This window comes from Anabrus simplex, chromosome 7 (genome assembly GCF_040414725.1).
Source record: "Anabrus simplex isolate iqAnaSimp1 chromosome 7, ASM4041472v1, whole genome shotgun sequence".
Classification (NCBI taxonomy): Eukaryota; Metazoa; Arthropoda; class Insecta; order Orthoptera; family Tettigoniidae; genus Anabrus; species Anabrus simplex.
The window spans coordinates 177,477,401-177,495,885 of record NC_090271.1 but is presented as its reverse complement, the minus strand read 5'-3'; the positions used below and the strand labels follow the sequence as shown (position 1 = coordinate 177,495,885).

The 18,485-nt window shown below is 40.4% G+C and overlaps 1 protein-coding gene across 4 annotated transcripts in view; it reads left to right on the top strand.

Moving 5' to 3' along the window:
• Positions 1-1,030, top strand: part of LOC136877020 (protein big brother) — a 213,039-nt gene extending 212,009 nt beyond the window's left edge. Inside the window, exon 8 of one of the 4 annotated variants that reach the window (XR_010860698.2) lies at positions 923-972. Coding sequence is in view for 2 of the 4 variants with exons in the window: in XM_067150813.2 (XP_067006914.1) it covers positions 923-967 (45 nt within the window). In the remaining 2 variants the exon portion in view is untranslated. Of the gene's footprint in view, positions 1-922 lie in introns of all 4 variants that reach the window. The other 3 variants (XR_010860697.2, XM_067150813.2, XM_067150814.2) reach the window with 3 other exon arrangements.
• The last annotated feature ends 17,455 nt before the right edge of the window (positions 1,031-18,485 follow it).

Below are 18,485 nucleotides of genomic sequence, written 5' to 3'. Positions count from 1 at the left end.
GAGTGGGAAGGAAGCGGCCGTGGCCTTAATTAGGGTACAGCCCCAGCATTTGCCTGGTGTGAAAATGGGAAACCACGGAAAACCATTTTCAGGTCTACCGATAGTGGAGTTCGAACCTACTATCTCCCGAATACTGGATACTGGCCGCACTTAAGCGACTGCAGCTATCGAGCTCGGTCTTTCAGATTTAGCAACACCGCCTCACAAACCCTATTTGAATTCGTCAGCAAAGTGACCTGATTGGTTAACTTTAGTGAGGTATCGAATTATTTTTTTTCAAATGACTTATCAGGATGGCCAACCCTCTGATGCTCATATACCACCCTGCATATGTTCAGTATTTCCTATTCATACTGTATGAAACATTTCAATGACATTACAGTACATTTGTATTACTTCGATACTTTCACCGTGCGGTACCTCCTGTTGTAACCACCCAGCCATGAAGCCGGGTACGCTTCTTAATGTTCTACTGTTATTTATATCAACAATAGATACTTCTATAATCAAGACAACAAACCTGATTCAGAAGTGACTGCCTTTTGGAATTGTGTATTATTTTATCTAATACACACCTTTTCAGAGAGTGGTGCCCCAAATAAAATATGAAGACTCTGATTCTGAACTTCCGTAGAAAAATTGTATGTAACACACTTGTGGAAACGACCACTGCAACACTCGTATCACTCAGCAGCACTCGCACCTGCATTCCGCACTTATACCATTGTTCTGTATCCTTAATCCGTGACTGCATTGTTTTTTACATTTTTATTTTGTCGATAAGCTGGTACTGAACTATGCCTGAGGTGCATGCAGAAAGTTGAGTTTGTGTGTAGAGCATGTTGCTGTACTTGCTATAATTAGGATGTGGTTGCATCTTTCCAGATCCTGTTCTGTCATGCTGTACATGGTCTTGTTTCAGGCACGGAAGAAGAGCGACATAAATCATGGTCACCACCAACACTAGCGCCCCTCTCCATCTCATCGTTTACACCGTGTAGTATAGCTCGTTCTGTACATTGTATTGCTGTAAGTTATGTGTTTAGAATAAAACGTATTTCATTCTCTCGTATGTCTGTTATTTCTTCCCATCTCCCCTTAAATACAATCTCTTGTAGAATAACCGATTTTCTTTCCAAAATTAACAGTATCCATGAGAACTATTCTTCATCTGGCATGTGGGCGTGATTGGCGTAGTAGCTTAGCTATTAGCTTACCCCCTAGATGGTCGAGGTTTGAATGCCAGGGGATCCCAGGTTGGGAATTTACACTGAAAAATCCCATGGCGTTATGAATGGTACCCGCATAAAAAGAGAGGGGAAAGATAGGCTGTATCGGAACACGACCGTAAGTTTTATTTCACGTGAGTGCATCATGCAAATAGAGAGATTTGATATAAAGGCTGTAGTTTGAATACTCTCTCTATAAAATCACACCATTACTCTTATTCCAGTTTTAATCATTATTTTAAAAATAAATGGAAGAAATACAATAGTTCATATTATAATGTTTTTCCTGAAACTGTTCCGTTCGGCACTGGTAATAACAGCATTTTAGAATGCCATAAGATGCTCTTTCCTCTAATTGAATAGCATTAATCAGAAAGGAACCAACCTGAGAAAACTGAAGTCAAAGTTGAACTAAAGGGTCCTTTGAACTGAAATTAAATGGATAAAAGAAGTTCATATAAATAAACCATTGGGTAGAGCAGGGCCTCTCAGGGTGCATACGCCTGGTGCATGCACTGTGCACGGTGCAAAAGACGACTTCGCTTGGTTGCCCAGAGTGCAGACCCCCCTCCTCGATTTGGAGCTATAGCACCGTCTCTCTCTTTCCCCACCCCTGTCTCGCTCGCTCCGCTTCTCTCCCTCTTCTTCACTTGTTCCGTAGCGCTCCAAATCCGAGCCGAGTTTAGCCGAGTAGCCCAGAGACGAAGCGTTGGTCCGAGCTGAGCCGAGTGGAACCGATGCACAGTGCACGGAGCTCTTGCGCCTCGATTTGCACGGGTGACTGAAATAGAAATGCTGCACTTGATATCGAGAACATTTTCTAACAAGAATATTATTTAGTAATGAATGGATTTAGGGCTGGTTCCCTTTGATTTTAAAAATAGGCGAAGGTAAACCACACCAAAAATGCCATTAACCGACTTTTTATAATTTTGACGATTGGATCATTTCTGCTTAATGGCGTCCAATTGTCCTTTCTTGAAATTTTGCATGCGCCAATATTCTCCATATGCCAGAACATTGTCAAATGTTTTACTCTTTTGTAATTTTATATCACAGTTATTAATGTTATAACTCTTTAAATGTGTTTTAACTTACTTCGTTCAATACATTCAGCACAAAATGACTTCCATCGGTTAACGCATGTGTTCGTTACACACCCTCAAATTAGAATGGTCTCCCGGAACAGAACTCTCGAGAAGTGCCTCGATTCCTTGTAGTGACCTTAAATATTTTCAAGAACCGTTCTTATTGGAGGACGCGTAAACCCTTATCGTACGTATGTGTGAACGCAAATTGACTGTACTCTGCGCCGTTTACACTTTTCCCTATTTTTGTCTCGCTCATTTTGGTTGGTTTTCCCCTCAGATTCAACGAGGCATCCCATCTACCACCTCAAGGGCAGTTTCCTGAAGCGTGAGACTTTGGGTCAGGGGATACAACTGTAAAGGAGGACCAGTACATCACCCAGACAGCCTCACCTGCTATGCTGAACAGGGGCCTCGTGGTTGATGGGGAGATTGGAAGTGGGAATGAAGCGGCTGTGGCCTTAAGTTAGATACCATCCTGGCAGTTGCCTGGAGGGGAAGTGGGAAACCACGGAAAATCACTTCCAGGATGGCTGAGGTAGGAATCTACTCAGTTGACCTCCCGAGGCTGAGTAGACTCCGTTCCAGCCTTCGATACTACATTTCAAATGTAGCAGAGCCGGGAATCGACCTCCCCCCTCCCACTTCGGGGGTAGCAAGTAATCATGCTAACCACTACACCACAGACGCGGACGTTATTTACATAACTATTTAATTTTTATCCTAGTTACTCGACAGTGGATATACGAGCATGATACTATAGAAGTCAGTAGCGTAGCCAGGATCGACCGATAGCGGTGGGGGTTATAGTGACAAAATTATGGCAGAACATCATGAAGGTGCTTGTGAATGTGTGGTGTGCGCATGCATGAGTGTCTTTATAAGGACACTGCTACAAGTGAATGTTGATATTCAGAATGCAGTAAACTACAAAACCTTCCATTAACATACAGGAGAACAATAGGATCAAGGTCAACAGTTTTACAGCGAATGGTATGTTCAGTTTACAATCTAAAATCCAAATTTTGATGCTTCTTAGAAAATAGATTCAAGAGATCTGTTGCTTTTACAATTATGTCTCTGTGAATGAATGGAAAATTCTAAATTCCCATGGAGGGAATTAGATATTTTTCATCAATAGAGCATGTCAAAAACATATCAGATGTTAGGCTTATCAGGCGTTTGCTCTATTAACCAGCGTTTCGTCTTAGGTCTGACACTAGACTCGTCAGAGTGGGATGTGTCAGACCCTACCCACTGACGCTGGGTGTATGCAGGTGAGCTTATCAGAAGCCTATATTCTATATGAGGCACAGTCTGATAACTGCATTCGGGAGGTCTCCACAATGGAATTATTGCCCGCCTAGCAATTCCGAATGGTAAATTCTAAATTCCCATGGAGGGAATTAGATATTTTTCACCAATAGAGCATGTCAAAAACATATCAGATGTAAGGCTTTTAAGGTTAATAGAGCAAACGCTTGAAAAGCCTTACATCTGATATGTCTCTGTGAATGTTCAAAGAGTCAACCCAATGAGTCGACTTTCACTCGTTTATTGTAAGTTTCCGTTTATTTTCTTTTGTAGAACTTCCTTGGGGGGGGGGGGGGAGGGTGTCTAACCCCATGTAAACCCAGCCCCCTTGGCTACGCCCCTGTAATAATACGAAATGCTATCGCCGTGTAAATAGAATTAGTGCGGTCATAAACGAACTTGTGGTTCCTTCCAAAAGTGCGTTTCATGAACTTAGCCTCGGAGTTACCAACTGTAATAGTTTTCTAGAGACAGTATTTAATTATCTAGAAAACACTTTACCTTATTTTTTAAGTGCAACTCTAAGTTTAAACAGAAAGTGAGCAATACTACGTCACGGTATGAGTTTACTTTATTTAACTTCTACTTCATGAAACATAGACATTTTACGTATTTGTGCATTACAGACTGTGTGACATTTCCGACACTTTCCGGCACTTTGGACTGTGAGATAGAGTTCTCCAATACTTTTAACATTTTCCAATATAACAAGTGAACTGTGTAGGTCGCTCAAAGCCATAAAGTCAATTAAACTTTCATGCGTTTCGTATAGTCATCCTCTGTTACTTAAGTGAATGCGTGAAATCCTGACAGCAATCTAAATTAGCACTCATATTACGCCTTATGAACGATCGCCGTGAGTGACACGAACTTTTTCTGGAACGTGATAACATCGATGAAGGGTGGTCCTATAGTTCTCTGGTTCTGTGGTTCTAAGGGTCAGCGAGGTATCGTGCTTCAATGAGCCTATGGTGATGACAACATTTCAGCATCAACATCTTCCAGCTTGGACATTCAGGTGATATGAACCCAGTGCTAATTTAAACAGTCCCTTTCATCAAGTGAAACAGTCCATACTGACTTTATTTCTGAAAAATGTGGAACGTAAATCATTAAAAGCCAGTATAGTTTTAAGGAGCCTCCGTGGCTCAGACGGCAGCGCGTCAGCCTCTCACCGCTGGATACCGTGGTTCAAATCCCGGTCACTCCATGTGAGATTTGTGCTAGACAAAGCGGAGGCGGGACAGGTTTTTCTCCGGGTACTCCGGTTTTCCCTGTCGTCTTTCATTCCAGCAACACTCTCCCTTCTCATTTCATAGCATCTATCAGTCATTAATAAATCACTTTGGGAGTGGCGACCCCATCGTACTAATAGCCTATATCTGCTTCATTCGTTACATCCCTGACCCGGTCAATGACTGGAAAATAGGTTGTAGGTTTTCACTCCATGTGAGATTTATGCTGGACAAAGCGGAGGCGGGACAAGTTTTCCTCCGGGTACTCCGGTTTTCCCTGCCGTCTTTCATTCCAGCAACACTCTCCCTTCTCATTTCATAGCATCTATCAGTCATTAATAAATCACTTTGGGAGTGGCGACCCCATCGTACTAATAGCCTATATCTGCTTCATTCGTTACATCCCTGACCCGGTCAATGACTGGAAAATAGGTTGTAGGTTTTCATTTTCATAGTTTTAAGGATCAAGTGAACAATCACAAACATTGAAATTGCTCATATTTTAGAAGGACTTTTAGGGCAATAATTATGCATCACTTTCTTTACTTCAAGAATGAAATCTAAAAATTTACTTTCATTAATATTTGAGGTGATTATCAATTTCGAGCATTATATTGACATCAAGAAAAGACTTAATTTAAGGTTAATATTCAATCATATAAAATACTTTGAATTATTACGTCAAGAAAGACACATTACCCAGGAAGGAAACATTTGAAATTTACTTTGAATTATTATCATGCTATTCTCCAGTGTGATCGGTGAAACCAAGGGAAACAAGCTTCAATATTTAAAAAAATAAAGCTAGCCGTTTTGAATTATAATAATTATTCAAAAGATAGGCACCTCTCTGTACATGCTCCAATAAACACCGTGCTTCCCTAGATCATTCTTATGCTCCGTTAACTGCGGAACATTTACCGGTACAGTGTATTATTGATAGGCGGAAACCCGCGAAATCCGGACGTCTGATCACTCTACAGTAAATACAACACGACTAAGTTGTAATCTCAGTTAATTTCTTGAACTAGGCTCTAAATTAATCTTCGCTCAGCGGCCTTTATAAAACCGGCCCTAAATGAACTGGAATGACCGAGCGGGTTGTTCATGCGGTTAGGGGCGCGCAGCTGTGAGATTGTGGGTTCGAAACCCCACTGTCGGCGGCCGTCAAGATGGTTTTTCCGTGGTTTCACATTTTCACACCGCCGGGCTGAGTGGCTCAGACGTTTGAGGCGCTGGCCTTCTGACCCCAACTTCGATCCTGGCTCCGTCCGATGGTATTTGAAGGTGCTCAATTACGTCAGCCTCGTGTTTGTAGATTTACGGGCACGTTAAATGGCTCTTGCGGGACTAAATTCCGGCATCTCAGCGTTTCCATAAACCATACAAGTAGTTAGTGGGACGTAAAGCCAATAACATTATTAAAATGTTCACACCATGCAAATAACCTTAATTAAGGCCATGGCCGCTACCTTTCCACTCCTAGCCCATGCCTCACACACCCTTTGTTAAGTGTAAGTAAGGTAATTATGACATTCAAAAGAGTTTAATTTTATCCTGTTTTAATATCTTTCTATTTCTTTTTTTTTTCCTTTTGGTTTTACGTCGCACCGACACAGATAGGTCTTATGGCGGCGATGGGCTAGGAAAAGCCTACGAATAGGAAGGAACCGACCGTAGCCTTAATTAAGGTACAGCCCCAGCATTTGCCTGGTGTGAAAATAGGAAACCACGGAAAACCATCTTCAGGGCTGCCGACAGTGGGGTTCGAACCCACTATCTCCTAGATGCAAGCTCACAGCTGCGCGCTCCTAACCGCACGGTCAACTCGCCCGGTCTTTCTATTTCTACTAAATTAAAAAGACCTTTTGTAATTAGAGTAATCATTAGTAAACAGTTTCAGAAACGATATAAATATATTCACATTCGGTATCTGAACATGAGCCCTCAAATCTTGTAAACAGTAGCCCTTGCAACTGTGTCGGAGACATCAGCACTGGAGTGTTCTCGTACTGCTCACGTCAGTATCTAAAGCGGTGCCAAGTAGAACAGTCTGGGTAAAACATGACCTCCAAATTGTAATACAGAGCGACTATGTTAAGGATAGATTGATAAGGTCAATGAGTTAAAATTACTGACAATTATTTCCACACCATTCAGACAGTCTGCTGTATTAAAATATGGAGGAAGGGCGTGTCTATTTGTTAGTTATATTGAGGAGTAGTGACTTACGACTTTCTTATCACACTCCTGGAAAACCTGTTTAACTTAAGACCATTATTATTATTATTATTATTATTATTATTATTATTATTATTATTATTATTATTATTATTATTTTCACAAGTTGCTTCAGGCTACGTCGCACCGACACAGGTAGGTCTTACGCCAACGATGGGGCAGGAAAGGGCTAGGAGTGGGAAGGAAGCACCCGTGGCCTTAATTAAGGCACAGCCCTAGCATTTGCCTTGTGTGAAAATGGCAAACCACGGAAAGCCATCTTCATGACAGTGGGGATTCGAACACACTATCTCCCGAATACTGAATACTGGCCGCACTTAAGCAACTGCAGCTATCGAGCTTGGTGCCAATAATTATGTCAGCGTTTTATATTTCAGGTAATGTTCGCCTTAATCAAGGGTGTGAAATCATGCCCCATTTGGCTATAGTGTTGAACAATCCTAGCTTCATCGTGATCATGGATAAGTACTGCAAGAGCGACTTGATGACTCAGCGGTAAGTAGACATGCAATTTTTGGTCCGAGCGGCAATGTCGCTGTCTCCTCGCCAATGTGTAGGCGATTTCCGAGGAAGAAAAGGCATGTCCCTGTGGCTCTGATTCCACACAAAATATGAAGTTTCGTTACTATAATCACGATATCAGAGTTCACTTAAAACTGTAAGTTCACTCTGATGTTTCTCTTAAGAAAAGCGTTAACTGTGTCGACATCGCATAAAGCTTGAGTGGTGATAATAATAATAACAATAATAATAATATCTTTTCTTAAACCGTTCACCCTCCACACCCTCTAGGGTTGGTTTTTCCCTAGGACTCAGAGAGAGATTCCACCTCTACCGCCTGAAGGGCAGTGTCCTTGAGCGTGAGTCCTTGGGTCGGGGGATAAAAATGGGAAAGAGGATCAGTACCTCGCCCAGGTGGCTCAGCTGCTATGCTGAACAGGGGCCTTGCCGGGGGATGGGAAGATTAGAAGGAATAGACAAGGAAGCGGCCGTGGCCTTGAGTTAGATACCATCCCGGCATTTGCATGTTTCTGTCTTTACACATACCAGATTTGAAGTCCCATAAACTGTTGAATGAATTTTAACGTTGCCTGGAGATAAATAGGTTAAGTTAAGTTGAGAGCCCCGGCGACTGATACTACAGGTGGGGGATACTCTGGATATATTCTATCACTCCCGCCCACCAGCAGACTGTTTACATGATGCTGATCATTTCTTTGTGTAAAGAAGTCAAACGAAGTAGCCTATCATTTGCTTCATTTAGATGTTCCAATGTGACTGGAGCTACAAGCAAGCGTTAAACAAACAAACATACGTTCCCAAAAGAAGTGAATATCTGTTCGTATCTACAGTCTTTTAGATGACAGTGAACCAGAGTATGTTGGGGTGTCCAGCAAACTTGAAAGATAAACATAGCGTTGTGAGTAGAAGACACTATAGCTCGTTCCACGTTAAGAAAACAGTGTTGCTCTTATGGACCTACAAGGAGTGAACACACCCCCTCTTAGACGCTCATAACTTCTCGTGATTAAGGAATATTATAATGTACTGTATAATGTGTTATGGAAGACAGAACTTGGATGGGGCATGTTTTTGCCCGTGAGTTATTAAAATAACTACTGAAGCTTTTCTATTTCATAAATACATTCTAAGGGAGGAAGCACAATGGTGGGAACAGCCATCGCTTTGTTGCCTTCATTTTCCTTCCGAGTCGCATAATCCGTTACGCTGTGAATCGCCGGCAGCTTATCACTGTTGTAAAAATGTCATCTATTTGTGTGTGTGTGTTTAATATTCTCGTACTGTGCAGCAGTTGTTACTGGTGCTTTGGTGTGCAGCGATACATCACGGCATAAGTTGACAGAAATTCGCTATGGTTTTTATCTGTGCTTGATTTGTTATTTAGCTTTTGTTTCTTAAACGCAATTAATTTTTGGCACATTTTTACCACTTTTTCACAAGCCCATTTAATCGTTACCATTCTTTTCGTGGGGTGATATGACGGCACAGTAGTACCCGACGTTACCTGGACAAATTTATTAAATGTATTTAACTGCATCCCCTAGCCCGAGCCTATAAAAATGTGTTGTCTATTTTCTCCCAGTTTGGAATTTTGTATGTGCGGTAGTTTACCCATGTTGCTATAAAAACATATATAATTCCCCCCCCCCTTCCTTTACAATGCCTGTACCTTAGATTTTTTTAAACAAATTGCAGCTTAGTTTCTTCCTTCTTTTGTTTTAAACTTAAGTACTGAGTTTGACCAATATATATTCCACGGTTTTCCCATGACGCTGTTGTGCAGAGCCGTTCGATATGGCAACCCTGTTGTCATAAGAGCAATACTATTTTCTTAACGTGGAATACGCTGTGGTTAGGAGTATTTACTCGGATAACATCGTACGTGATACCACCGAACGGGCAGTTCAAAACTTTGTAGTCTGCACTAAATGTTACGTCAGACATCTGTGACAGAGTGCAGCTCAATCATGGAACAATAAAGAAAACCATCACCTAGTGACATTAAACACCAACAAAGGAAAGCGGAACAAAAATAAAGTAAGTATTGCAGTGAGCCTCGAGTACACGGAGATAAGAAAGCAAGAAAGACCTGTTGAAATCGGAGGGGGAAAATTATGTCTGTGGCCAGTATCTTTAGTAACTCTCTAGATAGCTCATGACCGCAGTACAAATGCATATATGTCAGAACTTCCCAGGAAACGTGGCCTAAAACCCTATGTCAACTTACACGCTTCACTAGAAGCGTTAGCAATCGCGTTAATTGCTTGCTCATGTAATTGAAAACTGCACTTCCTCAAACAACTCGGGTAAGGTTTTATATCATTCTGTCGTGAAGAAAGGCACAACTGTTTTCTCATCCAATGCTAAAGATGAGGCTGAGTCGGTAACTTGCCGATTTATCCTCAAATATCTCTATAGCACGAAGGTTCAACGTTATTCCAATATGCGTACTTTGACGGTTTGCATCATCTATTTTCGTCGCCAGCTAGGAAGATGCGAATGGGCTCTTTCTGCTATCCTTCCCTCTTCTACCCATGAATACACTACCTGAATATCGTCGCTGCCAGGACAAAATCTCCTATGTGAAATATTTTAGCTTAGAACTTTGACCGGTAAGGTTCTGTTATCTAAGGTGCAATATTGTATAAATGTTGTCAAGGCATTCTCGCTCTTCATTATGCATGTGCTGCGGGTCAGTATATCTCCAAAAATATTATCACATAGGAGGTTTTGTCCCGGCAACGACGATATTCTCTTTCTTGATTTCTCCTCTCCGTGTACTCGAGGCTCACTGCAATACTTATTTTACCGTAGTCTTTCTTTCTGTTTTCCTTCGTTGGTGCTTGTTTTCGCGTGTACAGTTTTTATAGTTTGTTAATAGTGCTTACTGAGATTTAACTCTAGGGATATCGGTAAAAGTAGTTTTCGTGAGTTTTGAAACGCATTGGTTATTGGTAACGTGATAGGTTATATGCCAAGAGTATCATTTGAGGAAAAATTTACAAATATCAAGAAAGTTAGGTCAAACTTAAGGACGCCCACTGCAGTGTGCACGGCTCGCACCGACAGGTACCGCTGTGTACTGCTCGTTACTAGTGAAGGACGTGCGGTACTTAGTTCTTTAGAACTACCAACTGAGGGTATTAAAGTGCGTTTAATTTTTCGCCATTGTTTTTTTTACAGCATAAGGAAATAGAAACTTCGTTTAAGTGTGTGTGTATTAATTTATCACCATTGGGTTATTTTCAATATGTAGGCTATGCCGAGTGAAACCGGTCTAGAAAACCAAGAATAACGGCCGAGAGGATTCATCGTCCTGACCATACGACACCTCGTAATCTGCAGGGCTTCGGGCAGAGCAGCGGTCGCTAGGTAGGCCATGGCCCTTCGGGGCTGTTGTGCCATGGTTTTTTTTTTTTTTTACTGCCGAGCGAAGCTGTGTGTATTATCACCATTAGATCGGGAGTTTTTATCGTGCCGTAATTGGTAATGACACTACCTGTGTTGAATTCTGGATGTGACGTCATGTAAGGCCTTACACGGCATTTTGTTCGGCGTGGGGGTACAATTATTCCTCTCAGTTATAATTATTGTGTTGTTGGGGGTGACAGTAGGTCTATCTCATGGGGATCAAGTACGTAGGTGTTAATATAAGGAAAGATTTTCATTAGTGTCATCACATAAAGATTAGAATTCGGGCCGATAACCTAGCTGTTAGGCCCCTTTAAAAACAAACAAACAAACAAAAGATTAAAATTCTCTTCATATACTTACAGGTGTATTTAGAGGTTGTTGTAAGAACGTAAAGGAGAGGGCGTGTAAGTCTCTAGTAAGACACCCCTTAGAGTATGGTTCTATGGACCCTCACTAGGATAACTGGAAAAATTCCAAAGGAAAGCAGCACCATTTGTTCTGGGTGATTACCGACAAAAGTTTAGTGTAACGAAAATGTTGCAAACGTTGGTCAGTGGAAGACTTGGAAACAAGGAGACGAACAGCTCGACTAAAAGGAATGTTCCGAGCTATCAGTGAAGATATAACTGGAATGCCATTAGTTGACAAATAAGCTTGAATGGAGTTTTTAAGAGTAGCAAAAATCATAATATGAAGATAAAGGTGGGAGAGAGCCCTAAATGCAGATCAGATGTACATTTCAAAACATTAAGAAATGATCCATTAATACCTACAGCAGTAACTAGAATGATGTAGTTTAAATAATTGCTAATGTTCTATTTTTCACATTCTTCCTAATTTTCCAGATGTCTTAGTTTCATTTATTGTCACTCATCTGGAATCAAAATGGCATAACTTACTTTACTACCACGGAAAATGAGGGTGATGCTTACGATAAATTATGGACAGTTTTTAGTGTGGTATAATGGACGTAGAATTATTATGAGCAACATTGAAATAGTGTATTGGTTGCCTTCTTGCATCCAATGTTTTGTCATCAGCAGATCGTATAGAAGTAACCTGCACTCCATTTAGCCTGACGCATCGAAAGATAAGATGGCAAAATAATGCAACTCTTCATCATTAGTTGTAACTTCTCACTACAGAGAGCATGAGCTAAAGTACATAACTGGCGTTGATCTCGAAATACATACTTTCAAACATTGTTGTCCAGTCTATATTGTACTTCACAATATGTACACACAAACATACTGAGCTTCCTGAAGCGGAAAGGAGCACGTTGACAACTGTTTATACAATTAACTTGCAACAGACAGGGAACAGGATATTTTCAGCCAGTTCATTAATTTTTACTGTCCAACAAGTCGAAAACTGTGGTTGTGGGGTGAGCCGGATGGGAAAGGAAGGCAGGCGGAACGCAGAAGGAAGAAGCACTATGAAACTTAATGTATCACTATACTCCCAACCTAAAGAGAACTAAATTTTAATATATATTTCAAATTGTAAGAATTGCAAATAAAATTATCAAAACATTAAATGAAGTAATGCTCCTTAAAATGATGATTACCGAGCTCGATAGCTGCAGTTGCTTAAGTGCGGCCAGTATCCAGTATTCGGGAGATAGTAGGTTCGAACCCCACCGTCGGCGGCCCTGAAGATGGTTTTCCGTGGTTTCCCATTTTCACACCAGGCAAATGCTGGGGCTGTACATTAATTAAGGCCACGGCCGCTTCCTTCCCACTCCCAGCCCTTCCCTGCCCCATCGTCGCCATAAGACCTATCTGTGTCGGTGCGACGTAAAGCAACTAGCAAAATGATGATTGTTTGCCATGACAGTTGTGCTCTAATGTAGGGGAGTTTCGAAACAACTTGCACACGAGCATGTGGCCGCGTGGTTTGGGTCACGTAGCTATCGGCTTGCATTCGGGAGATGGTGGGTTCGAACCCCACTGTCAGCAACCCTGAAGTTGGTTTTCCGTGGTTTCCCATTTTCACACTGGGCAAATTCTGGAGCTGTATCTTAATTAGGACCACGGTCGCTTCCTTCCCACTCCTATGTCTTTCCTGTCCCGTCGTCGCCATAAGACCTATCTGTGTCGGTTAGACGTAAAGCAAATTGAAAAGAAAAACAATTTACATTCATACATATCCATTAGAGTGTCCACCCAGCTTTCACTCCCATGCAGCAAAGCTGGGCCGAAAACCGAGCGATGTAAAGATAATTTAGACAGTAAACGCTTTCCATTCCTATTACCTTTAATATCCTCCCCCTTACTTACCCAACACCATCTCATATCCTTCAGTCCTGTTTCCAGTTCTCGTATTGCAATCGCCCATTAGCACTATCCTACCCTTGTTGACTCTGACCTTGATGTCACTCAGTGCTTTATACAATTTGTCAGCTTCATTTACATCTACACCCTCACATGATGAATACACTGAGACGATTATCGTCCTAATTCCTCCAGTTGCTTAATCTACCCACATCATTCTTCACCCATTTTCGTGCCAACAGAAACTATGATGCGCGCTATGGTGTTTCTGACGAAGGCATGCCCTATACTCTGCCCTTCCCTTTTTTACACTTGTTACAAACGCCTTATAATGTCCTATGTCCCCTCGGTATCTTCCCTTACCCTTAGCCAGTTCTGCTTTCCTTCTTCCACAATACCCATTAATATTGATGGTTTCCCATCGAATTTCATTTTGTTCGCCAAGTTGTTCCGAAGCAGTCCATGGCCTGTCAAATAGAATTGGGACTCCGTCACTCCCGCTGGTCCTAGGTTTGCTTTAAATGCTCTGAGCGTGCTCGGTAAAAGTTTTTGTTTACCTAAATGTTACCCTGTTTACACATAGTCCAGCGAGAACCTCCCTTCTAACGATTTAGGGATCACCGGTAGAGTACCGTATAGTCCTGGCCGCCTGAGCACAATGAGAGCCACGTCTCGCAATATGCCCTAGAAACTCTCACTAAAAAATTACCGCCTGAAGACGTAACCGACTATAGACCTGTGAGCATATAATCGGTCCTTTCAAAAGCCCTAGAATTCATTGTACACAGACAAGTCTCCAACTACTTGCAAACACACGATTTTCTTGACAAACACCAGTCTGGTTTTCGACGTAACCACAGTACTAGTACTGCACTAATTAAGGTTACAGACGACATTCGCAATGCGATGGACAAAAGACAAGTTACCATCCTAGCTCTTCTTGACTTCTCTAAAGCTTTTGACTCAGGTGACATAGGAATACTACTTTCCAAACTATTTAAACTCCAGTTCTCGGTGAACAGTCTTCAGTGGATGAATTCATACCTCCGCGGTCGTCTGCAGTGTGTAAGAAATAACAATAATGAATATTCATCCTGGCGATCCGCAGAGGTTGGTGTTCCACAGGGGTCTGTCCTAGGACCGCTTCTAATCTCTGTCTATATCAACGATATTATGTCGTCGGTAAACAGCTGCAGACACCACATGTACGCTGACGATATACAATTATACTTGCACTGTGAACGGAAAGACTAACTGATGAAATAAAAAAATTCAATAGAGACTTACAAGAAATCTGTAACTGGACTGACACGCATGGACTTAGATTAAATAACGTAAAATTTCAGCTATAATAATTTCTCATCCTCGGCTTTGTTCACAAACCATAAGCAACTTCGCTTTACCAACACTCTACCTACAAAATTCAGCCATTGACTTTAGTGAATCTGTCAAATATCTCGGTGTTATGATAGACGTACATCTTTCTTGGAAGCAGCAGGTTACCAGCATCTCCAGGAAAGTATTTGCGACACTTAGTTTCCGCAATATATTTTCTCGAGTATTAAAAGTACGACTCATTTGCACTCTGGTATTACCTCATTTCGACTACTGTGACGCCGTGTACAGTGATCTGACTGCTACTCTTAATGACAAACTACAACGCGCGCAAAACGCCTGTGTTCGCTATATATGTGACCCACGTTACTATGACCATGTTACACCTGCCTACGATGAACTCGTTGGCTAAAACTCAAGCAGCGCTGTAATCTTCATGCTTTATGTCTTCTTCATCAAATACTCTCCTCAAGCTCACCTCCCTACTTGTACAGTCAATTTCACCACCTCTCATTCAATCACAGTTTCGAAACACGTTCAAAATCTGACACACTCTTATCCATTCCACCTCACCACACCATACGATACACAAATTCATTTGTTATTTCTTTACGACAATGGAATACACAACGCGTCTCTGTCAGAGGAGCCTCACCTGTTAGTTTTAGGCAACTTTGTCACCGCTACCTACTACTAAGTAATAGATGAAGTCCTAAATTGTTATTCATATATAATTCATATATAATTGTAGATTTAGCCTTCCTCTAATGATAGACTTTATATAATCACACTGTGATAGTACATATATCACACCCCCGAATTATATGTACAAATTAGAGATATTATTGTCAGTATTCGATTTATTATTATTATAATTATTATTATTATTATTATTATCAGTATTTCATTTGTATATTTTGCCATTTATATTGGTAAGCTGGAAGATATCCACATATGTAGGTATGAGTAATTTGTTTTGCACGAGTGGGAAAACATTGCTTTAATAACTCTGGTAATTTGGTTGACTCATGTGGCTACCCCAGTGTTTGTTGTGATGTACTTGTGTCGGAATATTCCATGAGTCATGTAAATATCCTAGTGTCTGATGAGATGTGTTTGTTGATGTTGTTGTACTAGGCGAGTTCGGTGAGTCATTTAATAAACCCGAGTGTTTGTTATTGTCTTGGAACCTAGTATGAGTTCAGGGCATGGTATTGACCAGTAGAGATCGCTCATAATTGGCGGGCAAGCACCGATCCAGACGTATCATCTGAGAGGAGGGGGATGTTGATGTATATAAAGGTTGATCATACGGCGGCAACCGAGGTGATTGTAAAGGAACGAGACGGAAGAGAACCATAACTGACACTGTACGGGAAGGAAGTGGTGCTGATACACGGTACTGGAGTGACACGGCTGCAATGGACTGGACTTCAAACGTTCGTGGAGCGTAGTCTTGTTATGTTCGTGGAAAGTAGCTGATTGTGGAGAGTGCTTGCGCATTAAGTATTGTAGCACTTGTGGCGGCGTAGCATTATATGTTGGTGAAAGCTATCTCAGACTTTCCATAATTTATGTTGAGGATCGACAGACGTGTGTATATATCTTTACAACAAGTGTTAAAATATGTGAACACAGTAGTACAAGGTACAGTATCTGTGTGATGTGATAACTGCCGATTATGAGAATCGGTAAGTCGAATTGATATAGAGACAGTGAAGGATATTTATCTTCATACATGTACATTGTTCATCGGACTATCTACAAATGGTAGCTTAGTTCTCGCTTTCCCACGATTTTCATTATTTTTGTTGTTGTAAATATGGAGTCTTCCAGTAATATTTTATGTGTGTATTATATGTATAATGTTGTATGTTGATGAGGTGCTCATGCACGGAATTTGTTAAGAATATAGTTAGCTATTTTAGAATCAGTATTATTGATGAACCTAGGTGCAGTTCCTACCTAATTAGTCGTTTTCAGGAGGTTAGGTAAGGCCTGCAGCAGATGTACCAGTACGCAGCATTATGTACACGCCCTGGGATATAAAGTTTATCATGCTCTTATCTAAATTCGAGAGATCCATTCTGGTGAACTCTGGCGTCCATACTACGGACATTTCGGTTAATTATGCTTATTAATTTTATTAAGTTTTTGAGTAATTTTATTTATATATTTTTATTCATGATTTTGTTTATTATTATCAACAAAAGGTTACAACACTGTTATTATTAAGGTTAATAGAAATTAGTTAATCATGTCATAATTGTGTAAATAATCAATAATCATGATCTTCATCATCATTTTCCTTTTTCACTATTTTTAATTATTACTCTTTATCATAATATTGTATTGTTAAGTAGTTGAAAGATTTTTCAATTGTAAGTCTAATTACTTTAACTTTTCACATGTAAATACTGTATTTTCGGGTTAGATGGAAGAGAGGGCCTCATGGCGTTAATTTTGCCAGACAAAATAAATCCATTGTATTGTACTGTACTGTTCCATCGCAACTGGTATCCAGACACCCAGGACCACTTTCTAGGCCTCTCAGCCGTTGCCCGTGGATCGCGAACTAGGACGTGACTATAGTAACCTACACTATGAATCACAATTTAATATCTTATAATAATAATAATAATAATAATAATAATAATAATAATAATAATAATAATAATAATAATAATAATAATAATAATAATAATAATAATAATACTGTTTTAGGAAGACGCCGAGAAATGTTGTCGTACAAGAGTTCTCTTACGTCCTGATAAATCTACCGGCACGAAGCTGGCATAAAGTATAGCAGCTCTTTCCAATATCACTGGACTGAGTCGGCCTCGAACACGCTAACTTGGGCTCAAAGAGCCAGTGTTCTACCATCTGAGCCACTCACCATGGCATTTTATTTCTTTCGGTTTATTCCAGGTATTTCTGGGGTCACTGGAACCACCCTGGTACATTTTGGGATACAGCCTGGTATGAAAATGGGAAACCAAGGAAAACAATCTTCAGGACTGCCGACAGTGGGAATCGAACCCACTATCTCCCGGATGCAACCTCACAGCCGCGCGCCCCTAACTGCACGGCCAATTCGTCCGGTAAATACCTTTTATAAGGATATTTATATCTCAAAAACTGAAGAGGTTACAGGCATGAAAATTGGTATTTGGAATCTCCTTTAAAAATAAAGACACGCGTATTTTTTTTGTTTTTTGTTTTTTGGAAAATCCAATTAATGGGGGTGAACAGGACGGACAGAGGGAGTGAATTCTTAAAGTGACTATATCCACAGTATACTGTATCTCAGAAACGTAACATGCTACAGACGTGAAAAAAGTAAAGAAACACAGATAATTTGTTTTTAGAAAATCGACTTAAGGGAAAATGAAAACGGGTGTGAATGTTTAAAATGAGCATATCTATAGTACATCTCAAAAATTAACATGTTACAGACATGAAAATTGGTATTCTTAATCTCTTTTAAAAATAAAGAAACACGTATTTTTGTTTTCGAAAAAAAACTTAAGGAGGGAGGTAAAAGGGACTGAAAAGGGGTTGAATTCTTTTTATTAGGATACTGATATCTCAAAAGCTGAATATGATGGTACAGACGTGAAAATTGGTATTTTTAATTTCTTTCAAATATAAAGACACATGTATTTTTTGTTTCCGAAAAAACACTTGGTGGGGGGAGTAAGAAGGACTAAAAAGGGGGTTGAATATTTTTTAATAGGATACTGATATCTCAAAATATGAAGATGTTACAGACGTAAAAATTGGTATTTAGAATCTCCTTCAAAAATAAAGAAATGAGTATATTTTTTGGTTTTC